The 26,069-nt window shown below is 38.8% G+C and overlaps 1 protein-coding gene across 3 annotated transcripts in view; it reads left to right on the top strand.

The window, feature by feature from the left end:
* Positions 1–10,005: 10,005 nt before the first annotated feature.
* Positions 10,006–26,069, top strand: part of fra (neogenin protein frazzled) — a 442,642-nt gene continuing 426,578 nt past the window's right edge. For all 3 annotated transcript variants that reach the window (XM_090381703.1, XM_090381704.1, XM_090381702.1), the window contains exon 1: positions 10,006–10,257. In XM_090381703.1, the coding sequence (XP_090237829.1) occupies positions 10,173–10,257 (85 nt within the window). In that variant the 5' untranslated portion in view covers positions 10,006–10,172. The remainder of the gene's footprint in view (positions 10,258–26,069) is intronic.

The following is a 26,069-nucleotide window of genomic DNA, read 5'->3' as shown; positions in this document are numbered from 1 at the left end:
CGGTCACTGTATCGGAAACATGACAGTTGGATGGCTGGGAAGAAGCAGTATCACACAGAGAGCGAGAGGAGGAGGTGGAGCAGTTTGGCATTAATTTAACGAGAACCTCTTGAGCACGTTTCGGAGACTGCAGCGCCCTCTTCTTAACATACTTCATAAGTTACTCGGTGAAGCATGAGAAGCAGTTGCAGGTCTAACAAGCCGAAAACATGTTGCGGAAAGTACCCGGCAGTCATCCATCCATCCATTTGAAAACATTTCGGAGAATGGGTGGTGAAAACCAGATAACTGCTGTTTTTTATGCTTTTTTTTTTAATTGAAAAATATTTAAATGGCCCCTGATACAGTATATGAAATGCTGTGGACGTTTCTCAACCCTTCAATTCTGGCGACCTCTTTTTGAACCAAGTCGCAACCCCCAGACTGTCGGGGTCATCAATTCTCCCAGAAGATGGACACGGTGGCGTTTATGCCAATTAATATCGTAATATTGTTCTGACTGCCGTGCGCATTACTCCACCCTTTCCAATTGGGTGTAACTGTTGTACAAAACAAAAAGGAAAAAAAAATCAGTTATTCACAGCTGCAACGGGCGTTCATTATAAGCAGACACTTACAGGGTATCCAGTTCCGAATAAATGGACAATATACAGTCTCATTGGTCGTTTTCGTGAAACAGTGCATTTAAGACAGGGCTGAGGCTTTTAAGAGCAAAGAACCAGACGATACCCTTCCCCGCTACGTGGAAAGCTTTCAGTAATATTGTATTCATTTCGTCTTCCTCCACTACAGAAAAGGTTCCGTTGATATTATTCATTTTGGCCGTCTGTGTTTGAACTGGAAAATATTACCAACTGGCAATGACCATCTTAAAATTTTGCAGTATTTTCAGTAAGTTAAACAACTGGAATTTTCGAGCATGTTTGGGTCTTTTTTCACAACAACGTGGCTGAGTTAGTCAGTCTCAGGCATGGTGTTTCCTCCTGGAAACTCAGGTTTTTTGGTCACCAAAAAACACGCGACCAAAGAACACGCGAAATTTACAGATATATTATATAGGACGCAATATGGCCTAAGTTGCAGATGCGCCTAAAATGAACCCCAACAATAATAATAGGTTGAGCCTGAGTTTAATTTCAAAAATTAGTTATTAACCAGTCGTTGCGACCAAATTCGATCACTGTTTCTAGCGTAACATGACCAGCCATGAGCGACTGTCATTGCTCAATAATGAAATACTGGATAAATTATCCGAGATTCAGGAGAAGGAAGTATTGGTTGTATCTTTCTCGGACGTCTCATGAACTGGAACGTCCCAGCAGGATCGATTTCAGGTCTAAGGTCTAGTTTCACCAGGCAAGTTGTTGGACTCAAACCAAGTTTTCACACTACTCTCTGTATACGAGTCGTTGTACGCAGTGGCATAATTAATATAAACAGGACCTCTTGAGCACCTTTCAGAGATTGATATAACATTAGACGATGTTTTTGAAAATCCGTGAACACCTTGCCACAACTTCTTCTGCTTGCTCGCAATATCTCTGCTATTGCCCGCACACTTTTAAACCTACACGTGCTTTGTATACCTTCTGCTTTTACCACTCACTGCATTTGGAAGGGGTGTCCGAATACTTTTGGTAAGGTAGTATATGCTATACATCGTATTTCCAAAAATATCCGGACACCCCTTGGGAATTTGGAAAAAAGAACCATACCTACCGTCCAGCTGTCAGGAATAAAAGCAATTGTGGTCAAAAGCAGATCGCAGAAGATGGGTCTAGACATTGAGCTTAGCGACTTCCAACAGGAAATCATTACAGGATGCCATATTACCAATTAATCTGCTCGTGCCATTGCAGCAGAACTGCAATACAGTACCTAGATCAGTGTTTCCCAAACATAGAATAATCGCATATTCCTTTTGAGAGTACCCCTTCTTGGGCGACGATATTTGCAGCTAGTTTTAATAATACTATTTTATCTGGACTAAAACAAATGCAGCAAATATATGGTATTCCTTTATTAATAATATATAATAAAAATTATACATGTATACTTTATATAGAAATAATAATTTTAAAAAATCGACAAACATTCTGACAGGACAGGTAGATATGATGTTTTTGGTGGATTCGTACCAGTCTGAAATTAAAGTACACGTGTATTTTAATTTCAGACTGGTACGAATTTCAAAATAGTAAGTATTAAAGATGTGTTAGTGAAGAAAGCCCATTTTTAATGCTTACTGTTTTGGTATTGAAATTGGTATTAAAACGTATAAATTTAAATGAAGTTTAAATTGTTATGTACCAAGCTTTTTTTTTTTAACGTTTTACAGAACTTACAACTGAGTAATAAAGGATTAATAATCAAAATTTAAAGTGCACTTTTTAAAGCCTTTTTGCGTACCCTTCTGGGTACGCGTACCACTCTTTGGAAACACTTCCCTAGATCAACGATGGCTCACCTAATCATGAAATAGGACTCTGATGGCGATATAATAGCCAGGACCACATAAATTTGGCGGAAAGAGACTGGACGGCACCCAGAAGAGTTGTACATTGATCCTGTCAGTCCTCAGTGAACCAAGCGTTCAGCGAGGCCATAGGAGCTTCGGCTCGCCTGGTGTAGAACCCATCATAATTGGTTCTTGGAGCGTTGGAAAACTGTGTTATCGAGTGATGAATCACGATACAGGATTTTCCTATCTTATGGTCACTTATGGGTCTGGAGGATGCCCGGAGAATGTTACTATGTGTGTCGTTCTAACTGTGAAGTTTGGTGGAAGTGTTTTCATCATCTGTGCTTTTTTCTCATGGTTTGGGACAGGACAGTTGGGCTTCGTTCTCTGCAACAACGAATGCCATGCGAAACATTGACATTCTGGACATTTTTTCTCTGTGGCAGTAGTATGGGAACATGAAAGTTTTTGAAACATACAAGGTTCCAATTACTTTTGGCATTAGGTATATTCACCTGAGTATACATCGCTGCACCCAGTCGTTGAGCTCGGAATTTTTCGCGCATGATTACTTCTTCAGTCATAGTGCCCAATACCTATGGTATGTTACTACATGTAGTCTTTGTGTCTGTTCAAGAGTTTAGGGGTTGATTCTTATGTTATGCGGGACGAAAACCCAGAAGAACTCACTGGGGAAATCTCTCGTGTTTTGGAGGGTACGTTTACATTTCTTTTTTTTTTTTTTTTTTTTTTTTTTTTTTACATCTAGGAGATTCGGAATGAATCTTGACACGCTCTCGGAAATCCTTCTCGCCTCCACCTGCGATCCGCTCAATACAACTTCGATTAAATCGGCCATTAAATTTCCCGCATTTTTGACAGGATTTTGAACTCGGATCTCTCCAAACTAGTGACATGTGGCGAACCCACTATAATCATCATAAAGAATAATGTGCTCAGGCTCCAAGTCGCTCAAAGTCCAAGGCTGCTTTTGCCCATTGAGTACGCTGGACACTTCATTGGAAAATAAGTGTAATGCAACTTATGTGACAGTCCATTACAAGATTTGCAAACACATATTGATGGTACCAGTAAAAAAAGGCTCACACAAGAAATGCCCGGAAGAAAAATTGCACCCAGAGAACGATAGTAACTAGTGAATGAGAGAGAGATCTGTCCCCCATATGCCCTTGTCAATGTGCACAACGAGTCGTAATCGGTTCCTGGAACGTTGAAAAGGGCTGTTCAACAAAGAATGAGCATGAGTTTTTTTTTCACAATGTCATCATCATCAGCCATTTTCAATCCACTGCAGGATGAAGGCCTCTCCAGCAACTTTCCAGTTCCTTCTGTTTTGAGCACCGGCCATCCATTTACTACTCAAAAACTCATGAATTTCATCTATCCATCTCCGCCTTTGTCTTCCAGGTTTTCTTCTAGCTCCTCTTGGGTACCATTCTGTTATTTTCTTAGTCCATCTGTCATCATGTCTTCGAGCTATGTGTCCTGCCCAAGACCATTTTAGTTCTTTAGTTTTGATAAGAATGTCCTTTACTTGAGTTTGCTGCCTAATCCATGTGTTTCTCTTCTTATCTAACAGTCTGATTCCCAATATAATTCGTTCCATTCTTCGCTGTGTAGTTCTTAGCTTCTCTTCCATTCTTTCGGTGAGTGCCCAAGTTTCACTTCCATAAGTCATGGTGGGGAGTATACATTGATTCATTATTTTACGTTTCAGACAAACTGGGATATTGCTCTTCAGTATGAGACTATATTTCCTGAATGCTATCCATCCAAAATTTATTCTTCTCTTGACTTCCAGCCATTTATCATTATTACAGCTAATAACTTGTCCCAGATAAGTATATGACTCCACCTTTTCAATTACTGCTCCATCAATCATTATTTCCCTTTCCGTGGCATACTTGTTCATCATTACTTTTGTTTTAGCCATATTCATCTTTAGTCCAAAATCCTTACTAACTGTGCATAACTGATTAAGATTTTCCTCTAATTCTTTGGGATCGTGGCTTATGACCACAATGTCATCTGCAAATCGTAAATGGTTTAGGTACTCTCCGTTCACATTGACTCCTTTCTGCGACCAGTCTAATCTTCTGAAAGCTTCCTCAAGGGCAGCAGTAAACAGCTTCGGAGATATTGTGTCTCCTTGTCGAACTCCTTTCTCGATTTTAAATTTGCTACTGTCTTTGTCTAGTCTAATAAAGGATGTAGCACTCTCATATATTTTCTTCAAAATCATAATATATGGAGTATCTATGCCTTGTCTTTCCAGTGCCCGAAACATTGCCTTATGCTGTATGGCGTCAAATGCCTTTTCATAATCCACAAATGCCAGGCATAGTGGTGTTTTATATTCATTTGCTTTCTCCATTAGCTGTGATATTACGTGAAGGTGGTCCATAGTTGAGAAACCCGTCCTAAAGCCAGCTTGCTCTTTCGGTTGATTCTCATCAAGTATTCTTTCTAATCTGTTAGTAATGACCCTTGTGAACAACTTGTAGATATGGGATAACAAGCTAATTGGTCTATAATTTCCAATTTCTGATTTATCTCCTTTCTTATGCAGCAAAACTATGATTGCATTATTCCACTGCTTAGGCATCACACCTTTTCTAATGCACTTTGTGAAGAGCCTTGCCAGTTTTGGTGTTATGTCTCTTCCTCCCAATTTTAACAACTCTACAGTAACTTCATCTTCCCCTGGGGCTTTCCGATTCTTCATTTTCTTCAATGCATGTTCTACCTCATCAGGAAGAATATCGGGTATGTCGTATGTGTTGCTACTTTGCAATCCATCTTCCCCACTGCTGGTATCATTCCCTCGCTCCTTGTATAGTTCTCTATAGTAGTCTTCTGCTATTTGAATTATGCTTTCTCTGCTGTTTATAAGTACACCATCGCTATTCTTCAGTTTCAGTATCATTTGTCTTTCTGTATTACTGCTCATGGCTGCTGATTTAAATCCTTTGTTTTCCCTTAATGCTTGTTCTACTTTTCTTGTGTTAAATCTTCTTATGTCCTCTCTGAGTCTCTTTCTAATGGCTTTGCATAACTCAGTATACTCAATTTTCTCCCTGTCAGTGTTTTTCTTGCTCTTCATTTGTCGTCTTTGGTTCATCATGACAAGTGTTTCTTGACTAATTTTTTCTTCTTTGGATTTCTGTTTCCCTATAGGTTTCTTGGGCTTTATCACTTTCAGAAAGTTGTAATATTCCTCATCAATATCTTGGTCCTGAGCAGTCTGCAGAAGCTCAAACTTGTTCTTAAGTTCCAGTACATACTGCTTTTTCTCCTCCTCTGTTATTTCAAAGACCTTCGTATTATTTACTCGAGTCAGTTTTTTCCTTTCCTTTCCTACATCTATATCAAGTGTACATCTTACCATTCTGTGATCACTTCCAATATTTACCTTATTCAGGACGGTAACATCATTCACAATATATCTTCTGTTAGTGAGGATGAAGTCTATTTCATTAGTTGTTAATCCATTTGGACTCTTCCATGTCCACTTTCTGTTCACCCTTTTCTTGAAAAAAGTGTTCATTACTGACATTCCTTGAGATTCTGCAAATTCCACAAGTCTTTCACCTCTTTTATTTCTTTCACCAATTCCAAAATTTCCTATAGTTCCTCTTTCTGTGCTGTTTTGCCTTTTTCCAACCTTAGCATTGAAGTCCCCCATAATAATAGTGTAGTGGGTTTTCTGCTCATCTAGAAGACTCTCAATTTCGGTGTACATTTCTTCAACCTCTTCATCATCATGGCTCGATGTTGGTGCATAAATCATTATAATCTTTAGCTTGTACCTCTTAGAAATCTTGAGTATTAGTCTTGACACCCTTGGTGATGTACTTTTGAATTCCAAAATGTTGTTTTTAAAATCTTTATGGACCAGAAACCCAACTCCACCTTCACTCCTTTCACTGTTTCCATTGGTGTACAGCAGATTTCCACTTGATAAACTTATAAGTGATTCATTTCTTCTTCTTGTTTCAGCCAAACCAATGATATTCCAATTCACATTTTCTAATTCCTTTTCCAGCTCTAATATCCTGTCTTCACCGATGAGTGATCGTACGTTATAACAGGCCAAGTTCAATTTCCGTGCATGGCAGCCTGGTCGTACCCAGAGATTCTTAGCACCCTCTGCTTCCACTCTGATCCTCTCGCTGCCGTAAGAGGGAGAGTGAAAGCTGCTGGGGACTGAGGGCCATTTGTATTGTTGTGCTCTCATTGCTGGAGGGTTTGGTCTTTTCCTCTTCACGCTGACCAGGCGTCTTGAAGAGAACCACTCTACACGTTCGTTGCCACCTAAGTGACGTAACAGGGCTTACCATCGAGAAGGTGTGCATGAGTGGATTTTAGGGAGGCAGGCCAACCGGACTTCTCCTAAATCTTCTGTAATAGAGAGATATTGGATCCATCAGTGTTTTAGGCTGAGTGTCTGATAACACACAGGATACCTGTTCCCCTCTAAGCCCCTTTCACAATGTACCTTTATTAATCATCCATATTTTGATGGTCCTTTTCGAAGTACAATTGTCCCCATTTGATGAAATGCGCTTACTCCAACGTTTCTGCCATTCTTCTTAAAAAATATGTGTGGAAGCTATTTTTTGACATGCGTTTGAGAATCGCCTCCGTGTCTTTATAACTTCTTCTATCGAATGGAAGAGTTTTTCCTAGACGCTCCATCTTTAACTTTGGAAATAAAAAAAATTGCAGGGTGCTGTACGGTGGATGAGGAACACATTTGACATTAATGCTGGTTAAGTATCTTGATAACAGTGTAAGCAACGTGAGGCCTCACATTGTCGTGATGCAGCCTCCACCCACCTGCGTGCACTTGTGGTTGTTTGCGAAGAATATGATCCCGTAAAATGTTAGTACAGTTCTATAGTAAGGTCCTGTAACAGTGTCACAACATGCTGGTAAACCGTTCCTTGAATGTTAAGAAAAGAGATAACCATAACCTTTCCTGCAGAAGCCACAACTTTTGATTTTTTCGGTCTTGGTGATAACGTAGATCTCCTTTGTTGCTTACTCTCTGGGTCGAAATGATGAAGCCATTTCTCATCCGTTGTTATCACCTTGTGCAGAACCTCACCACCTTCAGTAACCATCCGTTGCAGCTCCTGACAAACCTCCATGCTAACTCGCTGTTGCTCAAGTGTGAGTAGTCTTGGAACCCAGAGTGCACAAACACGTGTCATATGCAAATGGTCATGGAGAACATCCCTGCAAGTTGCCATACTGTGATATATTACGGTATTATCTCACGATCACAGAAGCAGTGTTTATGGTTTCTGCTGTGACAGCATTGGTTGGAGCTCCAAGACATAATCGAATCACGTCCATCTTCAAATATTCTAAACCACCTACGTGCTGTGCTAGCTTGGAAGCGTAGATTCACCATAAGCCTCTTTTCATACGATTCAGCTGATGTTTTCTTGAGGCGGAAACAAACTTTGAGAGCAGCATACTGTTCCTCGCGTTTGAGGCGAAACTGAACAGGCATAAACTTGACCGACCGCCAAGGTCATAACGTGCACACGAGTCAACTGCGCAGTTGCTATGCTGCAGCTTGGTTTGGTCCGCAGCTCAACTAGAAATAGCAAGCAGTACGATTGTTCATAATGATCATTCTTTATTGAAAAGCCCTCGTATAAATTAATCATTAAACCGAAATAAGTCTAGAAAATTGTAGCCATGTAGATTTGCGAATTTTTGACTATATATATACAACACAACGTCATTAAATAAGATAAAAGCTTTCAGGATTAATGTGTCTGTACAATTCTTGTCCGGTAAGTGCCATATACTTACAGTATGACCTAATGCTTATTTTCACGCACGCAGAGTTATATGAAAGTTAATTATCAAACAAATCGCCAGTTACCAATGGAAAAACTTGAAATTACCAGTAATTCAGAGAACCATAAAACATTTTAAAAGATCAAGGTCGTGGTAGGAATACGTTAGAACAATAAAATGGAAACTCACGTTTTGTGATAACATTATCACGCAGTTATTAGTCTGTAAGTTGAGCTAAAAATAGATAGTACGCGCGCAATTATTATGATTCGTTCAAAAATAAAGATTAAAAGTTTGAATCCAACTAACTAAACAAAGACATTATAATTTTTAATCACCCTAGATCAGGAAAATAAAGAATTAATTAACATTTTTCTGTAAAGTAAATACCACTGCCTACAGCATTTCTTCCTGGTCCCATTTTCCTCCAACCTGATGAAAGAATTTAAAAAAATAATAATAAATAAAAAATAATTAAAAAACCGGTACAGATGTGAAGTTTGTTTAGCCTTGTGGTGAGGCGTTCTGAAACTGATACTGTCCCGGTCAAATACTTAAAGTCACATCTGGTATGATCCACGGTTTTGAAGTTTTTAATAATTAGTTCGATTCATAAGCGTAATTACAAATTGCCGCAGACATGACGCCTTAAATTGACCAGTGGTGTGCGATCGAACTGGTGGTAACCGGCAAAATGACAGTTCCTGCAGCGCATCTCAACTAGAAGTCAGAAAATTGCATTATGCGATATCCTACTACTAGATGGCAGCACGATCACAGTTCTTGGAAAAACGAGCATTTCTGTAATCTCACTAAGGTAGGGGTCGGCAACCTAAGACACCGATGCCAAAGGCGGAGCGAGAGACGTCCCTGAATGGTACCACGAGATTATTTCATTTAATCGTCCCAAATAGGCATTGCTATGAGAGTCTTAACAAATAGCAGATTGGTCCATTTAAAGCGATGCTCCCAGAATGTATTTCAATCTCCAACCCTGTTCCCTCACACTGTGTGCCCGCATTTTTGTAAAATAATTGCAGAAAGTTTCCTTAGACGCAGACTTCTAAATTCAAAAAGTTTCCACCGACACTAGACACAGAACCCATACTAGAAGAAACTAGTCATCAACTCCCGAAAGATCGCCGGCCCCTGATGATGAGCACAGAATTAATGATTTCTTTTAAAGTACTGTCGCAGTCTTCCAGAACTAATTATAACATTCCATGTCTAAAATGGAGTAATATAACAAACAAATTTCTATAGTGGTTACAAAGATTATTCTTTGTAAGCCACAGCACCACGGGAAAAAAAACTTAAAGCTCAAACCACGTGATCACTATTTTCGCTTTTGAAACAACGACGTATTATTTTAATTTATTTTTAATTAACAATAAACAATAATATATATACAAAATATTGTCACAAGTTTTAAAACCATTCGCAAAACACCCTCAAAGTTACCCTCGTTAGGAATTCCCCCTCTCGTCCCTGCCATTCCCGGCAAACACAAACCCCACTGTTTAGAGCAGCCTCGGAGAAATCGTTTTAAATCTAAGCGGCATTCCTAGCGAATACCGATTCTGATTGGTCGAATGGCAAACGCCGCTTGGCAATCCCACGCCGCCATTTTTCACTGGCTTCCAGCGACGCCAAGCGCTGCATTCTGTTGTTTAGGTTTAGTGCGATGCTTGCTCTGGTAGCACGGACAGTGACAATGTGATTGGTTGTGTGGGATCCGCTTGCTTGATGTGGTGGTGGTTTTTTTTTTTGTGTGTGTGTGTGTGATTTGTTTTCTAAGCTGTGTTGTTTGGACTGACCAAATGAAATGTGGAACGGATTGAAAGCATCGTAGAGGACAGAGATTATCGTCAAGATGCCAGCGTCGGTGAGAGAGCAGAGGAAAGCTCAGTGCCTGGTGTGCGGATTGCTAATACTTGCCCTTGTCGCCTATGTTCTAGGTAAGGCCTTGCTCCAGTGCGATCATTTTGACATGTGGCCTTTATTTGAGTAACTAACCGAAGGTTATTGTACCCTAGTGTTTGCGCATCTTTCTTCCCTTCTTATCGCATGTCTGCTACAGCTTGTAAACACCTTGAAAGCTTTCCACGATCGTATCATCTGCCGCATTTTATATATACCGTAGTAAAATATAGATTTTTCAACATGTTTCATTCCACAGTTTCTTTCCAGTGTTATTTTTAAACTCTTGTTTTTTGTTTAACACACTGTATCAAGTTAAGAATAGCTCTTTAGGATTTTGTAATGTTGCCGGTTTAAACTTGTTCTCTGGTACTGAATCACGAAATTCACATTGGACGATTTATTCACGCGCTATCTTTTATCATCATATATAATAAGCCTGATGATAAAAATCATGATTTATTAGGCCTCTATTGGTGTAATTAGGCCACCAGTGCTAGGCCTATTTTGTAATTCATAGAACATACTCATTGTTAATGTTAAATTAAGTATTTCTGAGTTAAAATACAATGCCCGTTTATTGAACTATCTAAGTGGTGTGTTATTTAAGATTAAATTGATAACTTCTTAATAAACCTAGTCTTATAACTCGTTACAAAAGCTGTTGGTTAATAATGGTGGCCCATTGAAAAGTATTAATTCGAAACTACAGTCATGAAACAGCTGGGATGAACTGAAAGGCAAACTATACGATCCGGAAAAGATGACAGACTGTATTATCATCCTGATAGTGGCAGATTTGACAAGCAAACACGCGGGATAAATAATAAACGAAAAGTAATTAATTAATTAATTAATTTACTGTATTCGTGGCCATTAGATGGAGTTATGTCACCGAGTTGGATTTAATTAAAGTGAAATCAAGTATTATATGTACAGTATATTCAACTTCGTGTACATTGTGAAACGTTTTACATCAGAATAATCCACAGTGAAAGAGAGAGAAAGAATAGTATTCGTAATATGCTTTTAATCAAGAAGAATTGTAAAAATGTGTCACGTTGTTCATCATTTGATTTGTTGTCCTTACATTTAGTGCCAGAACAAGGGCGAGGGGTAGATGAGGCACTTTCCCTGAGCGAAACAAAGTCGAAGGGAAGCCATATAAAAATATAGCTAGAGACATTTTATAATTGGGGAAGAAGAGCGTGTATCGAGTGTTTTGTCTTGGGTTCAAAAATACCTAGTTCCGATGTCACATTGTTTTCATAAAGAGAATCTCTGAAGCATTGCCAAGGTGAATTGAGTTTGAAAATAGGTGAGGGCATTGAAAAGTGGAATTTATAAATGATACACGCTTACAATAAAGTATACAAAATATAGACGGCCGCCGTAGGCACTTGCTTACTCTGCCAGTTGGTGAATGTGCCCCCGTAGGAAAACAGTATTTCACGCAAGATGGTGGGGAGAGGAGGGAATGATCAGCCACTGTCTGTCGTCATCTGAGAGCCAAGTCACTGTCTTTGTCATGAACACGTTGATTTTTCATCAATGTTCAAAACAAAGGTGCAGTTCAAGTGATATTGTATCTGACTCGTAGTTCCTCAGTAAGATCTGCAACTAACGGTTACACTTTAATCATAATCTGTGAATGTATTTTCGTAATACTTGTAATGAAGTATCTCCCTAAATCGATATGGATGGCCCATCACGAAACCAGCAATGTTTCTTAAATAGAAAAACTTTATAAATCATTGTCTAACTCCTCCTCTTTCAGCCTGGACACTAATTTGGATTGTATAAGATGGAGTCCAGTCTGGAGGCAAAGGCAACTGCTTGGGAAATGAACATTTTATAATGATTGAAAACGCGCCAGCTTGGCGAATTCAACCGATCTGTGTACAAAACTATTAGATTATGGAAACTTAAAGAGGAATTCACAAGCTTTTCGAGCTTTTTTTGTGCCACGTAAATCTTCCACCCTTGGTGTAAGTCCGATGTACTCCTACCACTGACTGAGAGCTGCTATTCTAAAGGATATTCTCGCTACGATTCCCAAACGTATGAAATACCATCCTATTTAGAATTATCTCCGTATTGTATTCACAAAAGAATTTGCATCCCTACTCAGTGCTATATTGATTTCAGAGTTATCTTCTGTGGTTGATTTCGTAGGTTGTCGTTGTTTTAAAATGTATAAATAAGCTACAATCTTTAAAATTGATACCGGAAAGGAGTTCTGGTTGAAAGGGTGTCATTCGCCTGAAAGTGATGATTGTGCAATATGCAGTAGATTCTTCTATTAGCCCCGGCAATGACTGCTTCGCAGCCTTTTATATTTGTTCTCACCCGTCCTTTATTCGTTCAAGAAATTTGTCCGAATTATAGTTCTTTAACCTTCGCGAGTAGCTAATGTCATCATTCAATTTACTACACTTCAAGGAAATCCAGTTCATTGCCACATTCAATAAATACGCTCTCCATCTGTGTGATGTGTTTTCAGAAGGTTTAAGTCGTTTTGTCTTTGATGGTATTTTCTGTTTGTGTTTCACTCACCTTCTTACAAAAGACTGATATAAATTTTGCACAGTTCTAACATTAAAATTGCTGATGTTTAACATTTATAAGTATGGACTCTGCCATTATGATTAAAGCTACAATTTTGATTTGTCAGTAACGCAGAATTTTCCCGTCCTGGGATTAAAGATAAAGTATTGAACAAATAGAGTCTTCAAAGAGATAAAAACAAATGCTATTGAGAAATTTCGTAAGGAAACTTGTCTGCAACATTTCAAACACGTGGTAGATTAGTATCGGTTTGTAGTTCATTCCCATAAGAGATGAATAACCACATGACTTCCTTCTACCAACCATCGAAGAGTGTGTTTATAACACCAACCATCGAAGAGCGTGTTTAGAACACTTTTCCTACAAATATTTGTTTTCGTAGTTATAAAACAAAACATGGACATTTTCAAACACATAGACGTGGGTACGATTATACTTGTTGCATATGCGTTATAATTATAATTACAAACTATAATGAGAATTTTATGAGTAATTTATTGATACAAATGTCATGTAATGCAATTAACTAAGCTAAATCAGCATTGGTGGGATTTTCCTTAATTAACAACGACACCTTCACGTTTTAAGAAAAACATCTTGGTTTGCAACAGGGGCTATTTTAACAGTGGGGGATGTGTCTACTCTGGCGCCAAAATTTACTTATACAGTCTGCCATAACTTAATTATATTATAAAAAAAAAATAATGAAATATAAATAACAAGGAAACATTTTAAAAACAATATGCATTAAAACCTGCTTATGTGTGTTAAAGTCGTATACAGTATTACGTTTAATCTACCGCATGATAAATCCCAAAATTAAATTAATTCCAGATAATCTAGAGACACAGATCTTTGCTCAGTCCTGGACCCTTCAAAATGGACTCGAAAATGAAAAACGACAACAAAATTGGCGATCCATTAGTAACTTATAATCAAAACAAAACATCTTTCCCTACCCCCAACCTTATTCACTAAATTAGTGGAACAGCTTCTGTTCCGGGAAGACTCAATGTAAATCTTGAGTTAGTGGTTGCCATGGATGATGTAGATACGGGTTTTATAATGAGGTGATATGACTATCAGATATCTTCTCCCACAGCACACTTAAGGCCAATTCCATAGGGAAAGTAAATGCATTGATCATCAGGAATGAGTAGCCAATATGAGTCACTCTGATAGCGATTGCACTGTTAATCTGGGTTGGTCCGAAGCCTCTACTTTCTGGGTTGCTTTGTAATTAATTCACACCATCAATCAATATTTGCCTGCAAACAGTTTCTCACTGATTATTTATAACGCAAATGATCTTGTTGCTATTAAGGTTAGGGTATGCTGTGGGCCAATATAGCTGCGCCAGTCACTGTCCTTATATTTTGTTATTGCTGAGAACAGCAGGGATGCCTGTGGCAGCTTCTCCACCGGGTGTTGAGTCGTCTATTTAACAGAAAACATTCGTATCAAATGCGATACAACTCAGTAATGTTTTGTTAGCGAATATTAGACAAAACTAGGTATAAATGAAGAGCTTATACATGTAAACCTTTACTTTCTGGGCTGTTTATTTAGGTGATACCAAAAATAAACAAACACATTAAGTCATTATTATCGTTTTATGTTTTTATTTTTATGTAAGTATACATGTATTGTGATATTCTTTGTAAGTTTATTTTAATTTTTAAGTGAGACTTTTTAAAGATCAGTTGTCAGTGCTAACTTTGGATATTTTTATTATTATTTAAATCTTTACTTAATCATAATTATGGTTTCAACTGGAAAACGTACCCATAACATGTCACAGGACGTCATGACTGGCAGGAGAATTGTCACTGACGATTCAAATGTAAGTTAAGATTTTTTCCCCCATACTCGTTGCCTCACGAATCCAGAACTTTCTTTGGGTGTAGGGACTGCGACCGTCTTAATTAAATTACACTCGGTGTTCTGTTAGGCGAGATTGAGTCTCTGAGAACACTAGTTGATGCCCAATGGAAAAATGGACTTAGGGGCTCGACAGAGACTCAAATGCGAAGCCCTATGCCAGGCTACGTTCTCTCGAGCTCGGTTCCAGAATATTTTGGTGTAGAATGCTCTGTTCCGCAGGAGTGTTATTGGGGAATTCAGTTGAAGGGGAAACCGGAGATATATTCTACAATAAAGATAGATGAAACAGAACTAGAGTATTTATGTCTACCTGGTATGAAAATAGATGACATGACTGACCAGCTATTAGGTTTCTAAGGACACGAAAGATAGTCCGTTGATCCATGGGGGAACTAATGATTAAAATGTAAACCAACTGATAACTTGGTCAAAAAATAATCCCGCTTTAAAGATGTGAAGGATTAAACTGCTAAATGCATTTTAGTTTACAAACAATAATGAGTTTCTCTCAATATAAGGTGATGCTGAAAAAACATCTCAAAAAAGACAAATTGTTTTGGTATGTAATTCTGCCCAGAGGAGGAAATATATATATATATTTACTGTGCTGCCACTTTATTCGGTACACCTACCTAGTAGCGTGTTGAGCCTCCTTTAGCCTTCAAAACAAACTGAATTCGTCTAGGCATGGATTGAACAAGATGCTGAAAACGTTGTGCAGGAGTAGTACCATGCAGACATCAGTGTGTTCCTTGAGATTCGACGGAGGTGTAGGCCTGCAGCGAACAGCCCTTTTCAGCTCATCCCAAAGATGTTCAATAGGATTGAGATCCGCGGACTGAGCCACTGCAGCAAAGAAAAGTCATTGTCGTGTTCCTGGAACCATTCCATAGTGATTTGGGCTTTGTGCACCGGCGCATTATCCTGCTGGAAGTAACCATCTGACTGAGGATAAACTGTCAACACGAACGGATGCACTTGGTCAGCAATGATGTTTGGGTACGATATGGCATTCGGACGTGAATCTATGGGTATCAATGGACCCAACGTGTGCCAAGAAAACATTCCCCACACCATAACACTGCCCCCATCACCACCTTGCACAGGAGTCGTCAGACATGACAGATCCATGGATTCATGTTATTTTCGCCAAATTCTGAGCCTTCCATCACCGTGATACACCAGGAACTTCGAGTTGTCAGACCAAGCAACTGTTTTCCAATCCTCGATAGTCCAACGCTGGTGTTGCTGTGCCCACAGGAGGCGTGCTCTCTTGTTCTTCATTGATAACAAAGGTAGGCGGTGTGGCCGTCGGCTGTTGTAGCCCATTCGCGACAAAGTGCGACTAGTGGTCCGTTGCGATATTTTGTTCTGCGCACCAAGGTTGTATTCTGACGTGATGTGCGACATTGTGGCCCGTCTGTTTGCTTGCACAATTCTAGCCATCCTCCTCTGACCTCTCTCACCAACAAGTGATTTTCTTCCACAGGAGTACCGTTGAGAGGATGTTTTCTGTTCGTTGCACCATTCCCAAAACACCCTTGAAACTGTGGTGCATGAAAAGTTCAGAACTATCGTTTCAGAGATGCTTTGTCCAGCACGTCTTGCACGTTCGAAGTCCGTTAGATCACTCTTTTTCCACATTCTTGCTACAGTTTGTACGCTAAACTGATACTAAAAGGTTGTTCTGCTGCATTTATATCCACAACTGTGGTCATGTGACTTGCAACGTTGTGGGACAAACCATTTGTGTGCACAGCAGAGGTGTACTTAATAAAGTGGCAGCACAGTGTGTGTGTATATATATATATATATATATATATATATATTTGTTAATATTTATTAATAATATAGATTTATATATACGCTTATAGCACTTATATAAATCAGTGTCTTGTGATAGGCTGCAACTATCCAATGCATATTTCTTTTGGTCAGTTGCCCTCGTGTGTAGCACAGTTGGCAGAATTGCCGTCCTACCCAAATCGTCAAGGACGAGAGGAATTTTTAAGGCTCTTTTTCACAACCTGGCTGAGATAATCGGCCTCAGGCGAGAGGAGCATTGGTTATTTCTCTGGGAAACTCGGGATTTTTCGTGCAGAAAACAGCAAATCGACCACAGAATTCACTCAAATTACAGACATATTATGTACGGCGCAATATTGTCAAAGTTGCTGATGCGCTTAAAACCTTACAACGTTTTGGTCAATTAAACCACTTTAGCATCTTTCTTTTGCGGAATAACAATGAATAACAATTTCGACCACAGAATACGCAATTTACAGACAATATACACGGAGCAGTATGACCTTAGTCGCTGGTTCTCCTAAAACCCTGCTACTACTACTACTACTACTACTTCCCCACTGGAACAAATGCGTTTGTGGTTTCCAGGATACTTCCAATAATGAATTTCTATACAATAGTATTTTAGTTCTCTTCAGTTAATAGAAACCAACAAATACCAACAAATTAATTGCAGTCTCCCTTTCTTGAAATTGAAGTCTTCGCCCTTTCCTTTGACCCCAGAAATCTCTTTGGACGCTGTCCACTCATTATAGGTAACTACTGGCTATTGTTCCTGCACTGTCAAATTTTGGATGCAGTTTGGGTCCTTGGTGAGAACGAAGTCAGTGAGAGCCCCTTGTATTGTTTCTGACTTGTTGTAATGAATAATAATTTCGCAGCTCGCTTAAAAATATTTCCCCCCATGGCGCCCTCGTGGCTAGCACTGCTGGTAGAATCGCCGTACTTCCCAAAACGAGTGGAAAAGATCTGAGTTTGAATTCTGTTGATAACGTGAGGAATTTTTACGGGCCAATATCACAACGTGGCTTAGGTAGTCGATTTCAGGGGAGGGTAGCATGGTTTTTCTCCCGGAAACCCAGGTTTTTCTTCCAGCAAACAGAAATCGACCACAGAACACGCAATTTACAGACAATATACACGGATCAGTATGACCTTAGTCGCTGGTGCTCCTAAAACCCTACTACTTCCCCATGGCTTATTGCCAGTCCGTAATTTCCCGCTACACTTCGCTGCCCATTCAAGTTGCTTAAAGAGATTTTTGCCATATCTCTAGAAATCTTTAGCCTGTAACATACACTGACAATCATCTTCCATTTACCACAAGTCATCGTGCACCACATAGACCCAACGTACATCTGAATTTGATCTGACTCTAGGTACAGTCTGGTCGCTTTTCAAAAGAAGAATGACTCATCCTTCCTCTCTCTTCCCTGAACACGTTGTACTCGCCATAATGAAATCCTGTATCTCACTGGCACTATGTTTCTCTTTATTTAGTCCTATTTTATTAGCATTGGTTGACCTAATAAAAAGCTCCAGGTCGTTTGATTTAGTTACAATAAATACTCCTAGCATTACTATAAAGTCAAATTAAATTTTTTGTATTTTTATTTTTTATTTTTTTTGACTTTTTACAACTCTGATATATCTCTTATAGCTGCTTAAACAATTTTTCCCAGTTGCATGTGGCTGCTGGTGGTTTTTACACTTGTATCAGTTCCTTTCTGTGCATAAGAGAATTAGAAGTTGAACACAAGTAGGAGGATTCAAGTGTGAATTTGTCCCATGTCGCTGTCATGCCTCATCCTCCCTAAACTTCCCTTCCCGAATTAGCTCCTTTTCCTTAACCCTGAAGGGCTCTTCAATAGCATTAGTAAAAACCTTTGCATCTCCAGCTTTTAAATGAATTCCACATTTGTTGTTGTAGGGTTTTAGGCGCATCAGCAATTTAAGCCATATTGAGCTGTATATAATATGTCTGTAAACTCTTGTCGTATAGGATCGTACCCTTGAACCCAATAGGAGTCTGTTTTCCAAAATTGCATGGATCGCTGAGGTGACTAAACGAAACTTGTGGTAATGGATAGCCTTCTTTTTCTCTTCCCAGTTTTGAATCTCTTTAATTTTTATTCCATGCTTAAACTTTCAACTCACCCGCTACATTGAGCTAACAAAGAATATGCCACCTATTACCCTTACAGGTTGCGTCGGATCATGACGATTTCGTCTTAGCGCCAAAGATTGCTTATTATACTGAGTAGAGATCCCAGGTAAGGGCCAAAACCCTAAATAATGTGGATTTTTTAAATGCTACATGGTGATTAAAGCTTAATGTTTTTCCGGAACACTGCTTTAACTCCTTTCCCCCTTTAGAAAATCCCAGGACCGCCACTAATCACACTTCAGCCATTGTGAAGTGAGTATACAATAAAGTATACAGTCGTTTTAGAATTTAAAAATTAATCTTGGCAATTGTAAATGATTGATTTGTGGCATGGAAGAAGTGTTTCTGAAGGCCATCGATTTCTGTTGATCAGAAAAAAATAGATTCGTGATAATTTTTCGTGATAATAATTCGTCAAGAAATGTATCTCAGGCAGGTAAAAATGATGATACTGTATATATAGAGGATTACCATTTCTTATGAAAAGTTGGAGATAACACTTCATGGTTAATTAACCTTTGCAGAATGTGTGATGCTGTGTAATCGGTGGTTCTGTGCAAAATCACGACAAAACAGTCCCTATGAGATATTCTAAAACAGCGTGGATGCTAAAAAAACAAACAGAAAAAAAAGTATCGTAATTTCGAGCCGGTGCTAGTGGCTTACCTGAGAGTGCTGCATTTTAGAAAATCTTAAATATGCAGTTAAAATAGGAAACTTCAGTAGGGGAAAAAGGGCATGCGGTGTTAAAAATTCAGTACACTAAATCGTCTAAACACTGGCATTACATGATTACAGATTTCGTATAACACATCAAGCATTTTTTGTCCAGTTGTGAAAGGATTCCTAAATCCCGAAAATGTCAAAGTTCTTTTCTTTCTTGATAAATCTGAAACAAATTAGTTTTGTCAGTACGTATTAATTAAATAACATTTAATTAGATTAATAATTAACCGAACTTAATTCAGTAAACTGAATTTACTTAGTACATCCAACCTCTCAATTTAAGTTAAAATTCTACAGAAATCCTTAATTTTATTCCAGGAAAAATTAAAGCATAAAATGTTTAAAAATTAGCCGCCGCACTCTACCACCGTAAGGTCATTTCACGGCATACTCGTACGACTAAGAACGTTTGCCTAACTTTAACGTTAATGTGGTCATTAATTTGTTGGAGGCTGCTTTTAGCTGTACATGCTTTTTGGAAATTATGTGCATATAAAATATTGCACATAACGTTCTTTATAAAATGTGTATTTTGTATTTATTAAAGCCTTTAATATCCAACTCTAATTTATCTATAGGATGCTACTATGGTCTTTATGATCATATCGCTGCCTTTTGTTTTTAATTATTTGCGTTATTAATTATTACAATAAGTAATATTTATTATTTTTGATCGATTAACTATAATTAATAATTATTTATTATTATTATTTATTATTTCGATTGATTATTATAATTAATGATTATTATTATTTTTGATTAATTATTATAATCAATACTTATTTATTATTATTAATAATTTTTTAAATAAACAAAATAAAACGACCCCTCTATCGGTAGCTTTCCGAACCTAGCAGTTCTTTTTAATATTCCACTTTGAATAAACTTATTATTGTTGTCTGCATTTTGTTATTGTGCGAATAATTTAAATGGTAACTTGTTTGGAGAGAAACTGTTAGCAAAACACAATTCAGACTAGTTTTTACTGTTCACGTTAAACTGAAATGAATTTTAGTTTACGCGAATCGACTCAAAAGTTGTAGCAAAGCGCCAAGTAGAAAAAAAAAACTTTAACAAAATTCAATTTGGGCTTGGAGATCTCTACATGTCGACTCTCCACTGGACAGTCATTGAGTAGTGCTCCTCATTAAATATGCAGGTGGGTTGGTCACATGGTCGTAATCGAATTTACAGGTGACATTAGTCATGTTGTGTTATGTGTGTGTGCTTCATCGATTTTCTCAGATTCCTTCAGAGCACGCCAGACATAAGTTAAAAATATTTTTGGCCTGGAATTCCCCGCTGCAGCTATGAATCGTGAAGTTGTCATTGGAAAGTTTCCATTGTGATAAAAGAAATGCAAACCAAATGTTTTGCATGCGACCCTTCGCTTAAATATACGTTGTGTGTATAAATACAGTATTATCATTTCTTCAAAAAGTTGGAGACTACACTTCGTGGTTAATTATTATTCTTTGCAGAGTGTGTGATGATATTGTGCCATCGGTGGCTGCTGACAATAATTTTTTTCTTTGTTTTTTCGGAAGAAGTGGAAAAGTTTCTCCTTGTAAAAATTCGACTGAAATCTGGCAATACTGGTCATCAGATGACATTTTATTAATCAGCATGCATCTGCGCGCCATTGTACTTATGTCCAAGTTGCGAATCTTCCATTCTGTTTTCTTCTCCTTAGGTTAACTTTAGCAGAATCAAACTGCAGATTACAGTGATCAAAGACGATAGAGTAGTCAAGGATGACAAATCATTGCAGTGCCCCAAATTACATATTCAGGAACCAAAGCAGATGAAACAGATTAGGCGATTATCAAGCTGCAGTCATTGCATGCGCGGACAGAGCTTAAGAGAAAGGCGCGACAAACCAAGAGATTAATGTTGTGTCTCTGGACACACTCGCAATGGAATGTTCGACACAGAAACACGGTCACATTTCATTGTGCCAAGACTTTGTGTTCAGGTCACGTACCACACGATACTGTCATACTAAAACCCAGGGCCTTAGCTAGCGTATTTGTCTCCAGGAGGGAATTAAATTTCCGGTTCCCCTTGCTACCTATCGGCTTTAATACACAGCAATATGCAAAATATGGTAACATTCCGATTCTGTTCAATTAATACTATCGAAATATACAACTGCTTAACAATTTTCAAATATTGCTCCCCAACTAACTATATCGTATGAACTTGCACCATTACATCATTTACTTTTGCAAAGTTTCCAACTTTGCGCCCGAGGCAGGCACTTCGGTTGCTACATCCATGTCCTCATCCTACCAACGACCCCTTCCTTCCTTGATGTTGACAGCAGTTTGCGAAGTTGCTTCTTCCATCCCATCCATGCTACTAGCTCTGTTCGTCTGCCAGACTCCGTTCTGTCTGGAATGAAACTATTGTAATCAATAATAAATGAATGAGTGATGTGTTGGTCCAGTAAATTATCTGGACTAAAAGACATCCTTTCAGGTGGGACTGCTGGTTGACAGATTCTGCACCATCTCCCTTTTGATGACCTTATTCATCAAGAGATTAATAAAATATTGACGGCTGAACTATCAAAAATAGTTCACGATGCTTCATTTGATAGAAATTATCGTATTTTATGTACAGTATTTATTCCTAAACCTCTAATTAAAGATATATGCTATTCTAAAGACTTCATGTAGATTTAGTCCTATTAAATATACAAATGTACAGGGTAGTAAGTAAAGTTCCTCTCCAAGGGGAAATGATTAGTAGTTAGTAACTGCTAATCATTTGATTATTCCGATTATTGAAATTTCTCGATCATCGAAATCATTCGATTAGGTCCATCACTAAGATGCAGGCTAGTGCACATCTGTGTATGCGGTTCTTTTCTGAGCCCGTTCTTCACCGTGAACTCAATAATGATGATCACTGGCCTCACAAATCCTGAAGCAGAAGTGTATGACATCGGGGTTTGCTATTATTATATTTTCCCCGTTGGTGGGACAGTGCCGGAGTGGTTGACATATTGCCTTGTCATGAATGCAATCGCTGTATAAGCAAATTAAATAATTCACAAAAGCCAGGGGCTACAAACATATGAACATGAATTTATTATGGCCGTCTGCATAAATCCTTGCCGTACATTGATCGAAAAGAGCGTACGAGTGACTTAATTGGAAATGCTCGCAATGATCAGGGTCGGGATCAGTTTTCGGTGAAGCAAATGAAAAATAAACACGACCAACATTCGCGAAAGTAAAACGCAGTATCGATCGGGTCATGTCTGCCAAAGAACACACGGATCCACCCTCTTCTCGTATTACTTCTTCGGGAAATGCAACATACGGGATGTTATTCGTTCTGTTTCTTTCTTTCTTTTCCTGTTTTTTTTTTTTCCTCCAACATAATTGCAGCTTCCAAATACGGCACGGTCGGGTAGAGTAAAAATTTCAAAAGAAGACCCTATTAGAAGCAAAAGAACATTACACAGCTTTGGAGGCGCTGACATTCCTTCTGAATGGCTCGTTATCCCCAGATGACGTCTTGCACGTGATGCTCAACCGCTTATTCCCACACTTTTTGGAGTCAAAGCATACTTGCCTTCTGTACTGCATACTTTCCCAGAAACTAAACCAGGACACAGTTGAGTAGCGAACCAGTGCAAGGGCATTTCGCATTCGCGCTAGTCTAGACTGAAAGAAAGTCTTCATGAACTTCATGCGCATCTCCCTTGCGTTGGTACCACATGTGCAGGTCTCAAAAAATAAAACAAATAAAAACTTATTTTGCAAATGGAAAACAGTTGGTATTGGTACGTATCTAGCTGTCAATTGGAGGAGTAGTGGATCCATAAAATTGAGATTCAAGTCCCTATTTAGATTATTACCTACCCTTCCCCCAAAAAAAACACCGTGGGATTGAACTGCCAGTACTAGACGAAGATAAACAGAATTTGTAGCATCACTGCTCTCTTCAGAATCATTATCAACTAAGATAAGCGACAGTCTCTTACTTTTCGAAATATCTGTAGTAAATGTAAAGCACTTTGCGCAATAGAGAGAACAGGAGTGAACTCTGACAGGCTTAGATAGACCATGACAAGAATCATGCTACCGGTAAACCACTTTTCATATCTGTAGACAGTGGTGTATTTGAGGGGAGGAAGAAGTTAACCAGAGTTAAGTTCCCCACTAAGGGGAACTTAACTCTGGTTAAATTTCCGTTCTAGATTAGATCGCTTTATTCAAACAGCGAATGAGAATTATGCGTCAATGAGAGAGTATTGTGAATGGTAAATTGTAATTATACAAGCTCATCGAAGTGAAGTTTTCCCAATAAGTGATGTTCGTTATAGCAGGGAACTCTTACTTATCATTTTCAGCCACTGTGATGTACTTAATTCGTTTGGAAACTGGCTCCACAATAACTTCGTTTTTCTGTTAATTGATCGTCATTGGCTGCTTTGGTGGAAACAGAACGGTATCGCTGCAGTGGACCACAGTCGTGTGAACGTGCTGCTAATTTTCCTTTTGTCTCATTATTCGTCTGGACCAGATGTTCGTTGTTGGAAGCGAAGTGAACGGAAGAGGGACCGGACCGTTTGCAGGGAATGAGAAAGGAAGTTGGCGTCACCTTGTGACCCACCGTACTTTCCCCCCTCACTTCGCCTTTTTCAGGCACCCTCTGGTAATGAAAGTGAAGCGGTTTGCTACTTCATTTATCTCTCCCAGAAGTCGCTGCTTATCTGCATATATTTAAATGAAAAAAAGAAAGGAGAGAAAAAGAAAATTAAAAAAAAAAAGGCGAACAGATGCAATTAGTCGGGTTTACTAATGAGGCTGCTTTAGACTTGTTTAAAGTACGTTTATTATTCAGGAGTATACATAGTTTGGAGGATATTGTTCCTAAAATGCATTAGTCTATTAGTACAAGACCGCGCAAAAAAGAGGGAAAAATAAATAAATAAAATTACGTTTCTTATGAGCCAGATAAAAACAAATACGTGAACTTGGCAGGCTGCCAAGTTTCGATACAGTTATCTACATATACACGGTTGTTGCATGTTGAACAGTACTTGGTACGCATAATAATTGAGATGTGTGTACCATATGACATGATTCACGACTGACAGTTGTGTTGCACGCTTGGGAACACTACCAAGGATTTAAATGTGTTTGCTTCAGCTTCAAGCAATGAACTACAAATTAAGTCGGTTTGCATTACAATTATATTTTTACTGGAAATGGATCGTCCATTGAGATTGCGGTGTGGGCTTCATTTGTCTGTCTTCGTATCGCAATCAATCGATTCTGCTACTACCAGAATGCAATTTCAAGTGCTTGACGGCCCTGCTAGACAACTCTGAGTTGTCTAGCAGGGCCGTCAGACTTTGCTTGTGGCGAAACATCAGCATTGCATGTCATGGGGAGTTAATGGCATCCCCAGATTGGTCTGGGGAGGAACAGGCAGTTGTGCGATAGATTCTGGAACTTTTCAGTCGAGTACATTACGGCTAAAGGGGGGGGGGTCCAAAATAATTTCAATTGTAAACAGATTTATTGTTGTTTTAGACACCAGGATGTTTTCCAGTTTAGAATCTAGCAGATAAGGGTCTTTTTCGCCCCTCGCATTTGAAAACTATTATGAACCCTCACGTTCCCAAAACATGCGGGCACCTTATGTATCGATTTTCCAAAGTCTTCACACCTGGTGGAGGAAGGGGACACTTGAATATTCACCACCATCCCGCCGAACACCAAATTAATGTTCCTGTCAGACTTGGAGAGGAATTTGGTGTCGGAAGAACATTCCTTCGCTTCATTTCGTGCCGCTACATTTCCCTTGAAGTTTAGCGCGGGAAGCAGGGGGGGGGGGAAGATTGACCTTTTTTTCTTCTTCTCTTTCTTTCTTTTCTGTCACTTTTCGCCGAATTCCTTGTCAGATCCTTCCAAGTGTACACCACACATTCCATCATGCGTGTGGGGTCTAAACTATACTTCACGCCGGAATTCCTGTTGTGTCATCTCGTTTTCTAAGTACCTTTGTCAAGGTCCTCGCGGTTAGCATTACTGAGATGTAGGTGTCTTCGTCAAAGATAGATTGGAGTACCTCTTAGCACCTACCCGTTGGTGCGAAACTAAATTACGATTTGTCAATACGCTAAGTCTTCTTTCATCGGAGCATGCGCAAAAAAAAAAGAAAAGAAAAAAAAAACCAGCTAGCAAACTCTGAAAAGAGTCAGCTGTGTAGATAACCTTATCAACACCACTCTGTGATAAGTACTCCACTTTCCATCCGGGGCAGAGTACCCTCTAGTTGTTGACAGTTTTTCTGCCGTACATGGCTCCACTATCGGGATATTTGGCATTCATGATATACGGCAAATATACGATTATCTACAGGGTCATATACGTATACATCCCTTAAGTCAGAGTCTGGGGTGGGCTGTATTTATAGTTAGTTTATGAATGGTGTTTTAGGCTAATAATAGGGGGCCTATGATAACCCCGAAAGAACCAGATACAGTGATAATGATGTAAGTTGCAATATTGCACATTATTGTGTGTTCTGAATGCACTCGTAGCTAAAAATAATCAAAGACTTCACCTCTTTCTTTCTTTGTTGCTGGGCTGTTTCCTACGACACATTTTTTTGCAAGTATCTTATCCCCCCCCCTTCCTCCAAGGAAATATTCTTTGTCAGCAAAATATTTAA

Source organism: Mastigoproctus giganteus, chromosome 9 (genome assembly GCF_048544385.1).
Source record: "Mastigoproctus giganteus isolate SK-2022 chromosome 9, ASM4854438v1, whole genome shotgun sequence".
Lineage (NCBI taxonomy): Eukaryota > Metazoa > Arthropoda > Arachnida > Uropygi > Thelyphonidae > Mastigoproctus > Mastigoproctus giganteus.
Note: the sequence above shows the minus strand (reverse complement) of the source record. Positions and strands in the feature narration are given on the sequence as shown.